General features: G+C 48.4%; 2 protein-coding genes across 3 annotated transcripts in view; both read left to right on the plus strand.

Moving 5' to 3' along the window:
• Positions 1-1,134: 1,134 nt before the first annotated feature.
• SNRPC (small nuclear ribonucleoprotein polypeptide C) lies at positions 1,135-11,452 on the plus strand (the record flags this gene model as incomplete). The annotated part of the gene is made up of 4 exons (XM_080710474.1): positions 1,135-1,172; positions 3,130-3,219; positions 7,366-7,470; positions 11,328-11,452. The coding sequence occupies exons 1-4, from the start codon at positions 1,136-1,138 to the stop codon at positions 11,450-11,452; spliced, it is 357 nt and encodes a 118-aa protein (XP_080566600.1). The 5' UTR covers position 1,135.
• A 6,189-nt stretch (positions 11,453-17,641) lies between these two features.
• Positions 17,642-20,169, plus strand: part of BLTP3A (bridge-like lipid transfer protein family member 3A) — a gene marked incomplete at both ends in the record, with an annotated part of 32,330 nt that continues 29,802 nt past the window's right edge. For both annotated transcript variants that reach the window (XM_080709731.1, XM_080709732.1), the window contains one exon: positions 17,642-17,685. In XM_080709731.1, coding sequence (XP_080565857.1) covers positions 17,642-17,685 — 44 coding nt within the window. The remainder of the gene's footprint in view (positions 17,686-20,169) is intronic.

Raw genomic sequence — 20,169 nt, forward strand, 5'->3', positions numbered from 1 at the left:
AGTCTGAGACAGGAGGATTGTGCAGGTTTGAAACCAGCCTCAGATACTTAGTGAAACCTTTTGCAATTCAGTGAGACCCTGTTTCAAAATAAAGAATAAAAAATAGGTTGAGAGGTGTTGCTCAGAGGTAGAATGCCCCTTGCTTCCATCCCCAGGACCACACACACACACACAAAAAAAAGTCTTGCTAGATTTATGAGAGTCTCACTACTTGCTGAGGCTGTCCTTGAGCCTGTGATCCTCCTGTCTCAGTTTCCCACACACTGGAATTACAAGCATTCACCACCACACCAGCTGAGATAAGTCTTTACCATACATAGAAGATAACCATGTGATTTTTTTCTGAGCATATTTATTAAATTATATTTGCTTTTTCTTGCTTGTGTATGTGGTACTGAGAATTGAACCCAGGGGGCTCTATCAGTGAGCTATGTCCCCAGCCCTTAGACAGTATTATTTATATCTGTAATTATATCATAATGGTCTGGAATAACCTAATAATGGGCATTAAAATGGTACTGTGGTCTAGATCAGGTATTTGCAAACTTTTCCTTCAAGTGCTAGATTGTAGTTGTTTTAGGTTTGTGGCTCAAATAAATGAATGTCTATGTCTGTTGAGGATGGAGCATAGGTCATTGGTAGAGCCTGTGTAAGACATGCACAAAGTCCTGGGTTCTGTTCCTATTGGTTCAGTACATTTTTTTACAAAAACAGGTAGCTGGTCCCTGGGCCTCAGTTTGACTCCTGGTTTAGCTAGTAAATATAATGAAATACCATAGTGTCTTGTAGGCTATAGATAGGTAAATCTTGAGCCAGGCATGGTGGTGCACATTTGTAACCCCAGAACTTGGGAGGTTGAGACAGGAGGATTTTTAGTGAGATTCTGTCTCAAAGTAAAGAAAAAATAGGGTTGGGGGTGGAGCTCAGAGGTAGAATGCCCCTGGGTTCCGTCCCCAGCACTACCAAAATAAAGAGAGAGAGAGAGAGAGACAGACAGACAGACAGACTCTCTCTTGCCTTGGACATTCATTTTTCTGTTTGATATGACCATTTTGTTTTCCAGCCATCTGTGAGAAAGACACATTGTAGTGGTAGAAAACACAAGGAGAATGTGAAGGACTACTATCAGAAATGGATGGAGGAGCAGGCCCAGAGCCTGATTGACAAAACAAGTAGGTTTCAGTCTCCTATTTTTGTGTGATAGGATGGCCCGTTCTTTCTCGCCCTTTCCCTTTGCTTTACCCAGAAGCCACTTGTTCTAAATGATAAGTACGGGCATCTGCCCATATTGAATGAAAGAATGGGAGGCCATTGTTTTCCCAGCAATATAGAACGCATTAATATTCACTACTGAGACTAGAACAGAGAGGCAGCCGTCAGGTACTGGTTAGTTTGGGAGTTGAGGCACACAGGAATGGGCTTGGCTAATATTTCTCTGTCGACGTGAACCAGATCTTGTAGCAAATTTATTTATACCCCTTTTTGTAGCGATCAACCATTTTGGGGCAGATTGGTACTGGGGATTGAACCCAGAGTACTCTTACCATTGAGCTACCTCCCCAGTTGTTTTTATTATTTTTATTATGATTATTATTTTTTGTGGTACTGGGGATGGAACTCAGGGCCATTCTACCTCTAAGCTACATCCCCAGCCCTCTTTCCTTCCTTCTTTCCTTCCTTCCTTCTTTCTTTATTGGTGGTACTGGGATTCCTGGAAACCCTTCTACCTCTGGGCTACACTCCCAGACCTATTTTTACATTTTTATTTGGAAACAGGGTCTCTTAAGCCAGCACGGCTGGCTTCGAACCTGCATGATCCTCCTGTCTCCGCCTCCCAAGTGCGGGGATTACAAGCGTGCGCCACCACGCCCGGCTTATTCTTTATTTATTTTTTTAAATTTATTTATTTTTTTGGTGGTACTGGGGCTCCTGGAAGCTCTTCTACCTCCGGGCTACACTCCCAGACCTATTTTTACATTTTTATTTGGAAACAGGGTCTCCTAAGCCAGCACGCGCGGCTGGCTTCGAACCTGCGCGATCCTCCTGTCTGCCTCCCAAGTGCGGGGATTACAGGCGTGCACCACCACGCCCGGCCTTTATTCTTTATTTTGAAACAGGGTCTCACTGAGTTGCAAAGGGCCTCACTAATTGCTGAGGCCATTCTGAAACCATGATCCTCCTGTCTCCCGAATGCTGGGATTATAAGCCTGTGCCACCATGCCCAGCTCACAGGTTTTTTTTTTGTTTTTTTTTTGTTTTTTTAGTACTGGGGATAGAACCCAGGGACATTCAACCTCCAAGTTACACCCTCTGCCCTATTTTTTTTTTTTATTCTTTATTATTTATTTATTTATTTTTGCGGGTCTGGGGATGGAACCAAGGGGCATTCGACTTCCAAGCTACAGCCCCTGCCCTATTTTTTTTATTCCTTATTTTGAAACCGGGTCTCACTGATTAGCAGAGGGCCTCACTAAGTAGCTGAGGCTGTCCGCGAACCGTGATCCACCAGTCTCAGCCTCCCGAATGCTGGGATTACAAGCGTGCCCACCACGCCTGGCATTATTCAGGGTCTCAATAAGTTGCGGAAGGCCTCACTAAGTAGCTGAGGTTGTCTGTGAACTTCGATCCTCTGGTCTCAGTCTCCCAAATGCTGGGATTACAAGCGTGCCCATCATACCCCAGGTTGTGACTGGTACTAAAAATCTGGAGAATTGTAGAGGAATTGAACCCAGGGCGTTCTACCTCAGAGCTATACCCTAGCCCTCTTTATCTTTTATTTGGATACAGAGTTTCGCTAGGGAGCTGAGAGTCTCACTAAGTTTCTGAGGCTGGTCTCACACCCGAGATCTTCCTGTCTCAGCCTCCCAAGTACTGTAATTGTAGGATATACAATACATCTAGCTGTATATGCATTTTTCAAACAAAATGGTGTGAATTGATCATAAGCCACAATTGCAGATGAAAAATTAGTGTTTCTCATTAGTAATACATTGTAGGACATTTCACTTCCGTGCCCCAGTTATTTTAGCCACCTTTGGAAGACTTAAAGAAAGTGGGCCTGTAGAAATGGTTGCCGAGTTCTCATTCTTCGTTTCGTTCCTTTGTTTTTTCCTTGCCCTCATCTCAAAGCGGCTGCATTTCAACAAGGAAAGATCCCTCCTACTCCATTCTCTGCACCGCCTCCTGCAGGGGCGATGATCCCGCCGCCCCCCAGCCTGCGTAAGTTTTGCGGGTTTTATCTTAGTGGGTGCAACAGAGGTTATCCTCTGATTGTTAGATTATCTCATGGTTGTTTTTAAAATGCTAATTGAATGAATACATAGTAATAAAGAACAATTTTAGTGGTATAATTCCTAAAATAGCTTTAAAGTAAACGTGTGTGTGTGTGTGTCTGTGTTTGTGTGTGTGTGTCTGTGTTTTGTATTGGGGATTGAACCCAGGAGCATTCTACCTCAGAGCTACACCCCCAGTGCTATTTTTATTTTTTGGTTTGGAACAGGATTAAGTTGCTGAGGGCCTCACTGAGTTTGGCCTAGAACCTTCGATCCTCTTGGCTCAGCTTCTCAAGTACTGAGATTACAGGCATGTGCCACCATGCCCAGTTTTTTTTTTTTTTTTTTTGGTGGTACTGGGGTTCCTGGAAGCCCTTCTACCTCTGGGCTACACTCCCAGACCTATTTTTACATTTTTATTTGGAAACAGGGTCTCCTAAGCCAGCGCGCGCGGCTGGCTTCGAACCTGTGCGATCCTCCTGTCTCCGCCTCCCAAGCGCGGGGATTACAAGCGTGCGCCACCACGCCCAGCCATGCCCAGTTTTAAAGTAAACTTTTGATGTTATTGTAAGATTGTATAATGACGACATTCCGTGTCAATCTGAAAAAGATTTAAATGGAGAGAGCTCAGAATGAATCTGTGTTAAATGAGCTGCGGCATAAAGACGCATGTCTAAGCACAGTAAATTTTGACTGCTAGGAATACAACACTGGAGGACTCCTTAGTTTCCCCCCTATTTCTAACGTTTTAACCCCCTAACATCAACACATGCCTTTAAGATAAAAATTGGATAGTTGGAAGTAGAGTGGGGCAAGGGCCTCTGCTCTCTGGAAAGATTGGTTTTGTTGTTGTGGGGCTTGTTGTCTTGTTTTTGGTACTGGAGATTGAACCCAGGCACATTCTACCTCTGAGCTACACCCTACCCCTTTTATTTTTCCTTTTGAAATAGAGCCTCGCTAAGTTGCTGAGGCTGACTTCAACCCTGTGATCTTCCCGTCTCAGTGTCTCAGGTAGTGGGATTACAGGTGTATGCCACTGTGTCTGTCTCCCAGCCCTTTCATTTTTTATTTTGAGACAAGTTCTCACCCAGGCTGACCTTGAGTTTGGGATCCTCCTGCCTCAGTCTCCCTAGTAACTGGTATTATAGGCATGCAGCACCATGCCTGGCTAAATTTTTGCTACTGTAGATAATACTGTCAGGAATATCTCTGCATATAAGTCCTTGTATTTTAAAAGAATCTTTTTTTTTTTTTTTTCCAGTATTGGGGATTGAATCCAGGACCTCGTGCATGCTAGGCAAGCGTTCCATCACTGAGCCACACTCCCAGCTCTTTTTTATTTTATTTTATTTTGAGACAGGGTTCGCTAAATTGTCCAGACTGGACTCAAACTTTCAATTCTTCTGCCTCAGTCCAGCAATAGCTGGAACCATAGGAGTGAGCCACATATCTGGCTCCAAAAATCTTTTAAACTTATGTTTTGCTCTTTTAAGAAGGGATCTGAAGTGAAGCATTTAAGGTTTTAGTTCAGCAGCTTTTTGTCAGGAGCCCTGAGAAGATGTAATCCTCCCACATCTTTTGGCGGTTCTGAGGATCAGACCAGGGCCTCATGTCCCAGGCCAGCGCTCTACTACTGAGCTGCGTTCCTAGCCCCAGAAGTCTTTTTAACCTGCCGAAGCTAACTTCATTTTATTTTATTTTTTGAGCATGAATATACAGGCAAAGCTTTTAGTGGGGAAGAGGGTGGGGCACTTCACTGTAGATGAACAGACAGCCCTGGCTGAGTAGTTGGAATTACTCATTTTATTCAGAGGGCAGGACAGACAAGAGGGTCTAATGTTTTCATGGTAATTCCATTAAGAAGTTTCTTTCTCCTGGAGGAGACTCTTGTGTCTCTTGGCATGGCCTCACGTTTGGTATGTATGGTTGAGCCGATTATGAACAGGGTAAGAAAAAGCACATTACATGCATTGAACGAGTGGGACAGTAAAGCTTTTAGTGGGTGCAAGTTATTAATTAAGGCCTAAGAATTTGCCTCTTTTTTCTTCTTTCTGTCTGGACCCTGTGTCAGTCTCATCTGCTTCAAATAAATGTTGCAGAACCTAAGGGGTGATAATCTCCTAGAAGTAAATGCTGCATAGTGCAGTGACCTTTTATCTTCACTTTCTGTTTCCTCAGAGTAAGATTTCGAACAGAAAGCACAGACAGGGTGCTTAACCTGTCTGGCCTCTAAGAGGTTTGTTTAGGCAAGTGCAGCCATGGTTTAGGAGAAGGTGGTGATACAGGGCTTCATTCCAACTGAAAGCCCGGGAGCGGTGTGTTTCCAGAAATGGACAGTAGCCGAGCATTCTCATGGCGAGATTGACTCAGACTGGAAGCCTTCCCCCCAGGTCCATGCTTTTGGGGAGGTCCCTCTTTTCCCACCACATCCTAGTGCTCTTGTGCTTTTCCCACCATGTTTGAAACTTTCCCCGCTGCCTAAGTGAAATCCCAAGGGGTGGGGCTGTCTAAAGTGGTCACTGCAGCTGGACAGTGAATCTTTTACCTCTTCTCTCGAGGGCTGGCGGGATCCTCTGTCCCATTCCTTCCCCTGCCCTGCTTCTCTCTAATCTGACTGCCTACCATTCCTCCATGAACTCCGGGGTGATGTCCATCTTTGTAGCTTCTTGGAGGTGGACATGGATGTAGGCGTGTCAGGACCTCTCGCTCTTGCTCTGTCGGCACAGGGCCTGCTGGGACCAGCATGTCACCGGAGGGCAGGCCTGTCTACAGCTCCTCATGGGGCGTGGTGACAGTTTGACTTGAGTCTCATTGGAAGTTTCATAGTCTGAAGCTAGCAGAAAGCAACTTTCATTAGAAAGTTTAGGGCCAAGGGAAAAGAGTAATGAGACTCAAGAGGCCCACGAAGGGCAAAGTCAGGGAAACCCAAGGAGTCAGCTCTGGGTTGTCTTCCCCTATCGTGGTACCTGGCTGTTTAGTATAGCCAGGAGTAAAGTGCCCCGTGGCAGGAGGAAGGCAACCAGAACTAGGGACGTGCAGGAGGCTTACTTACCTGTTTCCTATCTAAAGGGAACCGAAGTCTGTAGGCCTGTGGCTCTAGACAGGTTTAACCTGAACTAAAATTCAAGCTATGTCTTCTGGGAGCAGGGATAACTCGTGGATGATGGTTCCAGCTGGTGGTCCTGGGCACCTTTGTTGCAGTGGAGTAGACAGGATAACAGCAGAGGGGCCTCCAAGAGGGGTCGACGAGGGTCTTAGACTCCACCCTTTGTAGAGATGTGACTCGGCTTGGCGTAGCGCCTCCTTGTCCGTAGGTCCATATTACCAGGCTTCTGCCATCGCCTGGGTGACGTGGCTTAGCCAGGTCGGTTCTCACTCTGGAGGGACCTATGCGGTCCACGCCAGTGAATCATGTCCTTGAGCAGGGCCTTTGGTCCTCCTTGTGCCCACTGTCCCGGTGGGAAAGGCTTGTGCCCAGCCTCTTATTCTTTGTGGTCCGAGTCCGTGTCAGAGTCACGTGCACCAGAGTGTTCTCCCGAGAAGCAAACACTGGAGTGTGTGGCCTGCGCTCTGTGCTTGGTGCTTGTCCCCGGAGCTTTCAAACAGAAGCAGGACAGGAATTGAGAGGTTCGTTTAGGGCGTGGCACGGGGCCGCGCCAGGGGAGGGTCTGGAGTGGTCCGTTTCTGCAAGTGGAAAAGAGCCTGACTTCATTTCATACTTCTGCTTATTCTTGCTTTTTTGTTATAAAGTAATTAAACACACACACATATGTAAACATATTTGTGTAAGTGTATATGTAGTTGGTTTCTTTTATGGGTGTGTGTGAGGGGTGGTCCTGGAGAGGAAACTTGGGGATGTTCTGAGCCACACCACTAGACCTATTTTCTTTTTTCTTTTGAAAACAGGGTGTTTCCAATAAGTTACTAAGGCTGCCTTGAGCCTGGGATTGTAGAGGATCTACTGCTATAAAATGAAACCACAAGAGGGCTTCCTTCACATTTGGGACCGTTTATGAGACCCTGCTAGTTTGATCAAGCGAGGAGGGTCAGCATGTAGCCACACCTTAACGACAGGCTCCCTTCTCCGTTGCAGCGGGTCCTCCTCGCCCTGGGATGATGCCAGCGCCCCACATGGGGGGTCCTCCCATGATGCCGATGATGGGCCCCCCGCCCCCCGGGATGATGCCCGTGGGACCTGGTAAGTGAATTGTGTACAGCAGTCTAAGTGTATTATTACAAGCAATGGTTACTAACAGACTCAATTTGATTATTCTTTAATGAGAAAAAAATTTGGTGTTTTGGTATAATTGGATGGTAGCAATGGCCTTCTGCTACTAAAAACAGGACGAGGCTGCCCGTGCCTCTGCCTCCCTGCCCTCCCGCTCCTATCTTCTCTGCCTTCTGGCCACTTAGGATGAAGGAAGGGCAGAGGCTCTTGTTTCATTTTGGGGGTGGAGAAGAGGGTAGGTACACTTTTACTCGTTTTGGTTTGGAGTGAGTTACCTCTTCTTGCAGATTTAATTTTGCAGATAAACTAGGCTCACTAAGTATACTAAAAAGGCCTCAGGCCTAGTAGTTGCATTTTCATTCAGGAATCAGAAAAACACACATATCTGAAATATTTTGTTTACCTGTGGTGTGGGGGAGCGGATTGAACTTGGGGCTTTGCCCATGCAAGCGCTCTACCACTGAGCTATAGCCCAACCCCCATTTTATCTTATTTTTATTGTACTGGGGATTGAACCCAGGGGCATTCTGTCTCTGCGGTACATCGTCAGCCCTTTTTTATTTTGTGACCAGGTCCTACTAATTGCCAAGGGTTCTGCTAAATTGTGGAGGCTGTCCTCAAACCTGCAATCCTCCTGTTTCAGCCTCAAATACTGGGATTACAGGCATGTGCCAGCACACCTGGCTTCCTTATTATTCATTTATTTGTCCTGGAAATTGAACCCAGGGCATTCTACCTCTGAGCCACATCCCCATTCCTATTTTATTATTATTATTATTTTTTGCAGTACTAGGTATTGAACTCAGAGGCATTCTACCTCCAAGCTACATCCCCAGCTCTTTTTTTTTTTCCTTATTTTGAAACAGGTCTCACTAAGTAGCTGAGTCTGGCTGCAGACCTGCGATCCTCCTATCTCAGCTTCCCAAGTACTGGGGTTACAAGTGTGTGTCACCATGCCTTGCTTTCTTCTTCTTCTTTTTTTTTTTTATAATACTGAGGATTGAACTCAGGGCATTTTACCTCTGAGCTATATCCCCAGGCCTATTTTTTTTTAATTCTTTAATTTTGAAATGGGTCTCACTAAGTTGTGGCGGGGCAGGGGGCTCATTAAGTAGCTGAGGCTGGCCTAGAACCTATGATCCTCCTGTTTCAGCCTCCCAAGTACTGAGATTAAAAGGGTGCGCCACACCATGCCTGGGTCCCAGTCTGATTATTTATTTGTGGTACTGGGGATGGAACCCAGCGGCATTGTACCTCTGAGTTACACCCCAAGCCATATTTTTTAGTTTTAGTGGGGTTTTTTTGAGGGTCTGGGGATGGAACCCAAGGGTATTCGACCTCTGAGCTACATCCCCTGCCCTATTTTTACTCTTATTTTGACCATGAACTGTGATCCTCTGGTCTCAGCCTCCCGAATGCTGGGATTACAAGCATGTGCTACCACTCCAGGCTGGTATTTTTATGTTTTGAAACAGGGTCTCACTGAGTTGTGACAGCCTTGCTAAGTAGCTGAAGCTGTCTGCGAACCTGATCCTCTGGTCTCCACCTCCTGAATGCTGGGATTACAAGTGTGCACCTCCACACCTGGCTTCTTCTTATTTTGAAACCGAGTTTCACTAAGTTGCAGAGGGAGGGCCGAAGGAGCTGAGGCAGGTGTTTTGGCTGGTGTTAACCTCTGATCCTCTTGTCTCAGCCACCCAGTCCTGGGGTTACAAGTGTGTGCCACCATGCCCAGCTTCTGTTTTATTTTTTATTTTGAAACTCTAAATGGTACCTACAACAAGTATACCGAGTGCTCCCACCTGCACAGCTCCTCTAGCACCTTCCCACCTGGGGTTCTGAGAGGTGCAGGTGTCAGTCATATTTATTACTGTCATTACAGAACTCAGACAAAGTGCTTTCACTGGTTTTAGCCTTCTTGAATTGAAGCTTACAGACTCCGATGTGTACAGGGTTTTAGGGATATGGTGGACTGGGCAGTGCAGGGCCCATTTGAAGGCTTCCGGCAGGGATTAGCGTGTGCCTGCAGCCTTAGTCACCGGGGAGCTGAGGCAGGACTGCGTGAGGTCAGGGATTTGAGGCCAGCCTAGCGTAGTGACACTCTTGTCTCTCCAAAGAGAAAAGAAGGAAGGGAAGAAAAACCAATTCCAGAATTAGCTTGAGCATGGCTGACCATTGAGAAAGTGGGCTTGGTATTGCCAATTCTCCTTTGTTTCTTTTTTTTTTTTTTTTTTTTTTGGTGGTACTGGGGGTGGAACCCAGAGGCTTTCTACCTCCGGGCTATACTCCCAGACCCATTTTTATATTTTATTTGGAAACAGGGTCTCACTAAGTTGCTGAGAGCCTCACTCAGTAGCTGAGGCTGGCTTCGAACCTGTGCGATCCTCCTGTCTCCGCCTCCCAAGCGCGGGGATTACAAGCGTGCACCACCATGCCCTGCTTCTTTGTTTCTTTTAAAATTTTCATTTTCTTTTTATTTCCAAAGCCAGGGTAAATGTGTAGATTGTGGGATTTGTGTTAAAGTAATTTAGTAGTTGCGGGGTGGGTGGGACAAGGTAAAAGAAATCTAGATTTTTACTTGGAAACCCAGTGTTGATGTCTCATTTGAAAACCCACTGTGGCCCCAAGGAACAAGTTCCAGGTGCTCAGTGTCACCCTTGGGTCTAGGTCAGGCCTAAAAAATCCTTGAATACAGGTTATGATAAGTGTGGGCTTTTATGTGCAGCTCAGAAGTTTGCTATCATTCTGTGTTCCTGTTGATGTTGATTTTTAAAAAACTCTGTGCCTGTCAGATTTTGTGTCTTTGCATAGGGCTTTGTTTCATTCTTTTGTGTGAGGGCTATGTTCCACTTTGAATATAGCTTCTGCTCTTGAACCCTTTACTATAAGCCTTTCACCAAAATTATTTAAAACTTAGTAATGACAGCTGGGCACGGTGGTGGTCATCTTAGTGCTTGGGACGCTGAGATGGGAAGATTGCAGGTTCAAAGCCAGCCTTGTCAACTTAGTGAGATCAGAAACTAAAATAGGACTGGGGTGTAGTCTGGAGGTGACTGTCCCTAGATTCAGTTCCTAGGACCACCAAAGAAAAGAAAGAAGGAAGGAAGGAAGGAAAGAATCTGTGTAGCCTGAAAGTTATGAGGCATGGTGATAAAGTGAATATCCAGAACCCGCCATCCATCTGCGGGGCTGGAACTGACGGGCACTGTGCGGTGCTGCAGCCTTGCTGTCCCCGCTGCCTCTGTGCCCTTTCCTCCCCTCCTCATTCGGCTGGTGTCTAGATGGGATACTTAAGAAAAACCCTCGGTGATGCCTTCTCAGATTCTGCACAAGTGAAACTCTGTGTATGCTAACTGTTGTAAGTCACATTATGCCTGTTACTTTTCTTGACTTGAGCTAAGTGTGGTTACTAACAGGTTCTCAGCATGGGCCTCCCGCTCACCTTTCCTACAGCTCCGAGCAGACGCTTGGTGGTAAGATTGTCCTCCGTGCCTGTGTGCGTTCATGAATTAGCTCCTGGTAAATGCTTAGAATTGCTGACTGGGTCTGTGGCCGAGTCCTGCGTTTCCTGAGTGAGACAGCTCAGTTTAGGGAACTGGTGACTTCTGGGGAGCAGGCTGTGTACAGTCGCCCTCGCCGTCACTCGCTCATGACTCCACACGGTTCTCGTGTCCTCGTCTTTGAGAGTGTCTCAGGATTGACAGCTGTGGCGGATCTGTCTTCGTCAAGTGTGCCTCCCCGGCGCTTGCGGGGCACGTTTCTGTTGAAGTCTCAACAGACCCATCAGTGGCACTTCTCACCACCCTCCTCTTTGCTTTGTCCCGCAGCTCCCGGAATGAGGCCGCCCATGGGGGGCCACATGCCCATGATGCCCGGGCCCCCGATGATGAGGCCCCCTGCTCGCCCCATGATGGTGCCTGCGCGGCCGGGGGCCACCCGGCCGGACAGATGAGGACGGTGCGCTCGGGCGTGGGTCTCGTGTGACTCTGCTCCACCAGGACCCACAGGCTCTGCGGAGTTCACTGACGGCGTGACAGCAGAGACTCCTCCCTCCCGACAGAGAGTAGTTTTGCAGTGGAGAACTTGGCTGGAGAAAGTGCAGTTCTCATGTGTGTTGTGAGACGTGGAAATAAAATTGGCCGCTCTTGGAGTTGAGCGCGTTTTCCTTTCCCTCCCTCTGCGCTGTTCCGTGCGGAGCCCGCGCTCGCTGGTGCTGCTGCCGTCCTGGGAGGCGCCCTGTGGCGCCCGGCCCCTCTGGCTCCCGGCCTTTCTTGAGTAAACTTGCAGTTTACACTTGTAGACCTTGACTTTCTCCTTTCTCCTTTCCTTTCTGGTTTTTGTTTCTTTTGCAATGCTGGGGATTGAATTTAGGGCCTAGCGCATACTAGGCAAGCCCTCTGCTGCTGAGCTACACTCCCAGCTCTGCTGTCCATGGTAACATCGTGATTGACTAAGTTTTCATGTAACTAACACTATGCTGTGAGTGGAAAGTTTGAAGTCTTTGATGCTGAAGTAGGGAAAACACTCGAGCTCCGTGCACGGCAGCGCGAGTGACGGGAGTCGCCTCATCTCAGCTTCTCCTTTCCTCCACTCCCCGTCTGTCTTGGCTTCAAGTAGCCTGAGGTCTACAGGAATCGGGAACTTGTTACAGGAACAGGCAGGAAAAGCATATTTTCAGGGAAGCTTCTAGACAATAAGCTGTTAACACTATTCGTATTTAGTGCAGGGTAAAATTTATACTTCACAAGTGGGGGTGAAAATTACAAACTCTGGGAAGGGCAGTTTGATAGTATCAAAATTATGACACATAACTGGGCGTGGTGGCACACACTTATAATCCCAGCATTCGGGAGGCTGAGACCAGAGGATCACGGTTCGTGGCCACCCTCAGCTACTTAGGCCCTCTGCAACTTAGTGAGACCCTGTTTCAAAATAAAGAATAAAAAATAGGGCAGAGAGTGTAGCTCAGAGGTCGAATGCCCCTGGGTTCCATCCCCAGTACTGCAAAAAAAAAAAAAAAAAAAAAGTGATGACACATATACTGTGAACCAGCCTTTGCTTATTTATCCTGCAGGTAAACCTGCACATGTATGAATTGACGTGTGCTGTAGGGTCATGTATCGCAGCAAAGATTAGAAAGAGCACTGCTATTAGTTGGGTGTGATGGCTCACCTTGTAATCCCAGTTTCAAAAATAAAATGTTTGGGGTATATCTTGCAGATGAATAGTCCTGGCTTCAATTTCTAGTCCCCATCCATCAGGAGTGTTGCATATACCACGAGCATTAATGAGGAAACTCGTACTGGTAGGACAAAGGCCTCTGGAGTACATGTTACTCTGAATCAGTTTCTTCACGTAACTCTGTCTTATTTGTGTATGTGTTTTACTGGGATTGAACCTGCGGCATTCTGCCTCTGAGCTACACCTCAGCCCGATTTTTTTTTTAAACAGGGTGTTCCTAAGTTGTGGATGGCCTTGCTAAGTTGCTGAGGCCAGTCAAGAACCTGCGATCCTCCCATCTCAGCCTCCCAAGTGAGAGAAAGGAAGGAAGGAAGGGAGAGAGAGAGAGAGGAAGGAAGGAAGGAAGGAAGGAAGGAAGGAAGGAAGGAAAGAAGGAAGGAAAAAGAGAAAAACAGGGCGAGGAAGTGTATCTTGGAGGTAGAATGCCCCTGGGTTCAACCCCCAGTACCACACCCACACACACAAGTAGAAATGATGAGAACCTGGACTTTATTTGGAAATGGGGATTGAACCCAAGGCTTTCTATCTCTGAGCTACACCCCCAGCTCTATTTTATTATTTTATTTTGAAACAGGGTCTTACTAAGTCGTGGAGGACCTCACTTAGGTTGCTGAGGCTGGTCTTGAACCTGCAATCCTGTCTCAGCCTCCCAAGTACTGTGATTATAGCCAGGTGCCACCACACCTGGCTGAATTAATTTATTCATTGTGGTACTAGAGATTGAACCAAGGGACATTTTACCTCTGTGCTATACCCCCAGCCCTATTTATTTATTCATTGGAACTGGGGATTGAACTTGGGGTATTCTTTTATTTTTTCTTTTCTTTTTTATTTTTGGTGGTACTGGGGTTCCTGGAAGCCCTTCTACCTCCGGGCTACACTCCCAGACCTATTTTTACTTTTTTATTTGGAAACAGGGTCTCCTAAGCCAGCGCGCGCGGCTGGCTTCGAACCTGCGCGACCCTCCTGTCTCTGCCTCCCAAGCGCGGGGATGACAAGCGTGCCCACCACGCCCGGCGAACTTGGGGTATTCTGCCTCCAAGCTACACCCCAGCCCTATTTTGCAACAGGGTCTCACTAAGATGCAGAGGGTCTCTCCGGTCGCTTGAGGCTGGCTGCAAGCCTTCAGTCATTCTGTCTCAGCCTTCCAGGTACTAGGATTACAAGCATGTACCACCACACCTGGCTTATTTTTAATTTTTATTTTTTTAAGTAGTCTCACTAAAAGCTGGGTGTGGTGGTGCACACTTGTAATTCCTGCACTTGGGAGGCTGAGACAGGAGAATTGCACATGTTTGAAGCCAGCCTCAGCTACTTAGGCTCTCAGCAACTTAGTGAGATCCTGTTGCCAAATAAAGTATAAAAACAGGTCTGGAAGTATAGCCCGGAGGAAGAAAGCCCCTGGGTTCCACCCCAGTACCACACACACACACACACACACACACACACACACACACAATAATCTAAGTTGCAGAGGGCCTCACTAAGTAGCTGAGGCTAGTGGTGAACCTGTGATCCTCCTGTCTCAGCCTCCAAAGTACTGGGATTACCAGCATTTGCCACCACACCTAGCTTCATTCATTATACTAGAGTTTGCCTGTGAGTTGATAAAAAACACCAGAACTTACCTGTTCCTACTTTTATTCAGTCTAGTTAATTCTTGTAGTAACTGTCAAATCATGCTATTTTGCTGATACTATTTAAAATACCAAGACTAAGCCCCGCGTTGTTCCCCAGACACAAGAGCCCACTGGATGAGGCTATTGGAGCGGGAGGTCAGCAGTGTTCTGCTGGGGTGCCCAGTTAAAGAAGGCCGGACTCTCAAGGCCCTCACAGCGGAGAGCTCACATGGGAAGAAGTAATAATGGCTGGTCATCTTGGGGAGAGAGATCCTGGCGACAGTCACGCAGACGGACGCACGGAGCATGTGGCTCTGCTGGGCATTGGGACAGTGGTGGGACACTTCCAAGGAGGATTTGCTTCCCCTTAGGTGATTTTTTGGGAGGACTTCTTGAAAAATTGAATTTATGAGTAAGGGGTAGCATAAGTAGCTGGGTGTAGTGGCTCACGCCAGTCATCCCAGTACTGGGGAGGCCGAGACTGGGGATTGCAAGTTTGAAGCCAGCCTCAGCAATGTAGGCAGACCCTCAGCAACTTAGATCCTGTTTCAAAATAAAGCAGGAGCCGGGCGGGTGGCGCATGCTTGTATTCCCAGCATTTGGGAGGCTGAGACCGGAGGATCGCAGTTCGCAAACAGCCTCAGCTACTTAGTGAGGCCCTCTGCCACATAGTGAGACCCGGTTTCAAAGAATAAAAAATAGGGCTGGGGCTGTAGCTCGGGTTCCATCCCCAGACCTGCAAAATAAAATAAAATAAAGTAGGGCTAGGAGGTAGCTCCGAGGTGGAAGGCCCTGGGGTTTAATCCCCAGTACTCCAAAACAAACAAAAAGCATGACTGGGATGGAAGTAAAATGCCCTACTAACTAACTAACTAACTCTCACACACACACACACACACACACACACATGAGGCATAAGTATGCGTGATTTTTTTTTTTTTTGTAGTGTTGGAGGTAACCCTCCGGGGGCCTTGTACCTCTGGTCTATACCCCCAACCATATTTTATTTTTTATTTGGGAACAGGGCCTCACTAAGTAGCTGAGGCTGTCTGTGAATCGTTAATCCTCCTGTCTCAGCCTCCCAAATGCTGGGATTACAAGCAAGAGCTACCATGCCTGGGATGTGGTAATTAACAATTTACTAACTGGGCATGGTGGCGCACACTTGTAATCCCAGCATTTGGGAGGCTGAGACAGGAGGATCCAGCTTCGCAGACAGCCTCAGCTACTTAGTGAGGCCCGTTGCAATTCAGTAAAACCCTGTTTCAAAATAAAGAATAAAAAATAGGGCTGGGGGTGTAGTTCGGAGGTAGATGTCCCTGGGTTCCATTCCCAGTACTGAAGAAAGAAAAAAAAAAAAAAAAACAAGAAATATGCCGGGCGTGGTGGCGCATGCTTGTAATCCCCACGCTTGGGAGGCTGAGACAGGAGGATCGCGCAGGTTCAAAGCCAGCCACATGTGCTGGCTTAGGAGACCCTGTTTCCAAATATAAAAAAATGTAAAAATAGGTCTGGGAGTGTAGCCCGGAGGTAGAAGGGCTTCCAGGAACCCCAGTACAACCAAAATAAATAAATAAAATAAAATAAAATAAGCCGGGCGTGGTGGCGCACGCTTGTAAACCCCGCGCTTGGGAGGCAGAGACAGGAGGATCGCGCAGGTTCGAAGCCAGCCGCGCGCGCGGGCTTAGGAGACCCTGTTTCCAAATAAAAAAATGTAAAAATAGGTCTGGAAGTGTAGCCCGAAGGTAGAAGGGCTTCCGGGAACCCCAGTACCACCAAAAAAAAAAAACCAAAAAACAAAAAACAAACAAACAAAAAATAAATAAAATAAATAAATAAAAAATAAAATAAAATAAAATTGGGCTGGGGGTTTAGCTCAGAGGTAAAATGCCTCTGTGTTCAATCCCCGGTGCCCCCATACACACACACACACACACACACACACACACACACACACACATACATATATGAATACAAAATAGGTTTGGGGTGTAGCCCGGAGGTAGAAGACCCCTGGGTTCCATCCACAGTACCATAAAAAAGGAAAAAGAACAAAATAGGCCTGGGGGTGTAGCTTGGATTCTGGGTTCCATCTCCAGTATTTATTTATTTATTTATTTTTTGTTTTATTTTTTGGTGGTACTGGGGATGGAACACAGGGGCCTTCTACATTCGGGCTACACTCCCAGACCTATTTTATATTTTATTTGGAAACAGGGTTTCTTAAACTAACTGAGGCTGGCTTCGAACCTGCGCGATCCTCCTGTCTCGGCCTCCCAAGCGGGGATTACAAGCGTGCGCCCAGACTCCCGGCATCCCCAGTATTTAAATAAATAGCCGGGCGTGGTGGCGCACGCTTGTAATCCCAGCATTCAGGAGGCTGAAACTGTAGGATCGCGGTTCGCGGCCAGCCTCTGCTACTTAGTGAGGCCCTCCGTAACTCAGGGAGACCTGGTTTCAAAATAAAGAATGAAAAATAGAGCCGGGCGTGGTGGCGCACGCTAGTAATCCCAGCTAGTAATAGGGCTGGGGGTGTAGCTTGGAGGTCAAATGCCCCTGGGTTCCACCCCCAGACCCACAAAAATAAATAACTAAATAAATAAATAACTGAAACAGGAGCTGGGCGCACACCTGTCATCTCAGTACTTGGGAGACTGAGACAGGAGATTCACAGGTTTGTGGCCAGCCTCAGCTTCTTAGGGTCTTTGCACATTAGATCCTATTTTAAAATAAAAAGAATAAATACAATGCCCCTGGGTTCAATCTCCAGTACTGAAAAAAAAAAGAAAGAATGAAAAAGAGACAGCCAGCAGGCGAGCTCCGGCGAATAAGCAGGCGGGAGGGCTCGGGGCGGAGCCAGCGCGCTCGCCCCGCCCCGTCCTCGGAGAGCCCCGCCCCTCCGCTCGCCTCGTCCGCCCCGCCCCCCGCTCGCCCCGCCCCGCCCGTCCTCAGCGAGCCCCGCCCCCGATCGCCCCGCCCCGCCCTCCTCAGCTCGCCCCGCCCCGCCCCGCCCGTCCCCAGCGAGCCCCGCCCCGTCCTCGGAGAGCCCCGCCCCCGCTCGCCCCGCCCCCCGCTCGCCCGCCCCGCCCCCGCGCGTGCTCGCGCGCGCGCCCGTGCCCGCGGCCCGCGGTTCCGCGTCGCTCCGGGCGGTGGGGCGGCGAGCTCCGGCCGGCCGGGCGGGGAGCGCCATGGTGGCGGCGTCCGGCGCCCGCGCCGCGGCCACGTGAGGGCCGCCTCGTCGCCGACTGCCGGCCGCGGCCGCCGGCCGCCCTCCACGCGGCATGGCCGGCATCATCAAGAAGCAGATCCTGAAGCACCTGTCCCGGTGAGCGTCGCCGCCCCCCGCCCGCCGGCCCGGCCCCCGCGCCGCGCCGCCGGCCGGGCGGGGGTCGCGGGCGTCGGGGATAAAGTTTCAGCCCCTTCCCTGCGCGAGGCCGGCGGCGCCTCCTCCTCCTCGCCGGCGGTCTGCGGCCCGGCCGCGGGGGCCAGGGACTTCGGACCCGCGTGGTCAGTGTTGGCTTAAAAGATGGGGGGCCGCTTCGTATTTGGTTTTCCAACTTTATCTGGGTGGGTGGGCGCTGCCGAGCGGCTTGGCCCCGCGGAGCCCCGCTGCGGCGGGTGGGCCGGCCGGGCCGGGTGGCGGTCAGCAGGGACGCGCAGCGTGTCGGTGTCGCCAGTCTTGTCATTGCTTAGGACGCGGCCCAGGCCCGCTCTCCCGCCTCTGCTGCCCCACTTCCTCCCTTATTTATTGTTTCTTTGATCTCGGACTTTTTTTTTTTTTTTTTGCGGGTTTGGGGATGGAACCCAGGGGCATTCTCCCTCGGAGCTACACCCCCAGCCCTAGTTTTTATTCTTTTTTTTGAAACCGGGTCCCACCGAGTTGCAGAGGGCCTCACTAGGTGGCTGAGGCTGTCCTTGAACTGTGATCCTCCTGTCTCAGCCTCCCGAATGCTGGGATGACAAGCCTGCACCACCACAGCCAGCTTATTCTTTATGTTGAAACAGGGTCTCATTAAATTGCGGAGGACTCAGTAAGTAGCTGAGGCTAGGTGTGAACCTGCTCTCCTCCTGTCTCAGTTTACCAAGTGCTGGCATTACAAGCACGCACCACCAGGCTCAGCTTGGACTTTTTAATTGTCAGTGAAATTCAGATACATCTTGAGTTAACCAGCGCCATGTAAAAGAAAAAGCAGATTGGGGTCTGGAGCTGGGAAGTACCTTTGGAGACTTCAATCAGAATAACCTAATAGATTCTTTTCCAGGTAGTGGTAACCTGGTGTTCTGTGTAAAGATTGCAGAGTGGGACAGAGAACTAAACAGAGGGCTGCTTTACTGATTGAACAGACATGGAATTTCAGGGCAGGGAGGTCATCTCGCCCTTTATAATGTGTTTAAGAGTCTGGGCTTCCCTTCTTTCTTTCCTTGTCTTTCTGATGGGCCCTTGGCCTACAACTGGGCTCGAGCATCCCTCCTGGAGTGTGGGCTCTGTCTGTCTTTTTTATTTTTTGGTACTAGGAGTTGAATCCGGTGGTATCCTACTTCCAAGCTTCACTCCCGGCCTTATTTTATTCTTTATTTTGAAACAGGGCCTCACAAGTAGCCGAGTCTGGCCATGAACCTGCGATCCTCCTGTCTCGGCCTTCCAAGTCATGGGATGGCACATGTATACCACGGTGCTCTGCTTAAGGACAGTTTTAATGGTATATGCTGCCGTATTTGGTGAGTCCTTGAGAACAGAGTGTCTTTTTTTCAGTGAGGCAGGCACAGTATAACAGACATTGAAGGCGTTTCTGATTTTCTCTGCATTGGGCTGAGGTCCCAGGAGGAGAGGTTATGGTACAGCGGTCTTTTCAGCGCTCCAGGAACAGGTTCTGGGCTATGAGTCTAATTGGAAAGGTCGAACTCCTTGGGGACTTAATGTTTGCTTAGCGTGGTAAAGCTGTCTAATCAGGTGTGACATTTGAGGACCTTTCATTTCCACAACACACACAGACTGGCCTGGCCTGGGAGGAATTATAGCTCAGTGGCTTGCCAAACCTGATGGTGAAGGAGAGAAGGAAAGGTTCCTGTGTTAAATATTAGGGTGTTTGCTGGGCGTGGTGGCGCACGCTTGTAATCCCAGCATTCGGGAGGCTGAGACTCGAGGATCGCGGTTCGCGGACAGCCTCAGCTACTTAGTGAGACCCGGTTTCAAAATAAAGAATAAAAAATAGGGCAGGGGATGTGGCTTGGAGGTTGAATGCCTCTGGGTTGTGTCCCCGACCTGCAAAAAACCCACAAAAAAACCAAAAAACCCAAAAAAACAAATATTAGGGTGTTTGATAATTACTTGTTGAAGATGACGGTGCCCTCTGGCCAGAGGAGAATGTCTTATAGTAGGACATTTCAGTCACCCCAGGTCTCATTGGGGCATGGAGTTTTATATAATAAAGTGTTTTGGTGGGATGCATTCTCCTTATTTGTACAGTGTTTTGGTAAACAAGGTTTTGGGTATATTCAAGATATTTTTATAAAATGTACTGTAAAATAATTCTAGTACTTGTAAGGCTGAGATAGGAAGATTAGAGGTTTGAGGCCAGCCTCAGCTACTTAGAGAGGCCCTCAGCAACTTAGTGAGACCCTGTTTCAAAATAAAAATTAAGCCGGGCGTGGTGGCGCACGCTTGTCATCCCCGCGCTTGGGAGACTGAGACAGGAGGATCGCACGGGTTCGAAGCCAGCCTCAGCTACTTAGTGAGGCTCTCAGCAACTTAGTGAGACCCTGTTTCCAAATAAAATATAAAAAAGGTCTGGGAGTATAGTAGCCCGGA

This window comes from Muscardinus avellanarius (assembly GCF_963383645.1).
Source record: "Muscardinus avellanarius genome assembly, chromosome: 14".
In the NCBI taxonomy this organism is placed as follows: Eukaryota; Metazoa; Chordata; class Mammalia; order Rodentia; family Gliridae; genus Muscardinus; species Muscardinus avellanarius.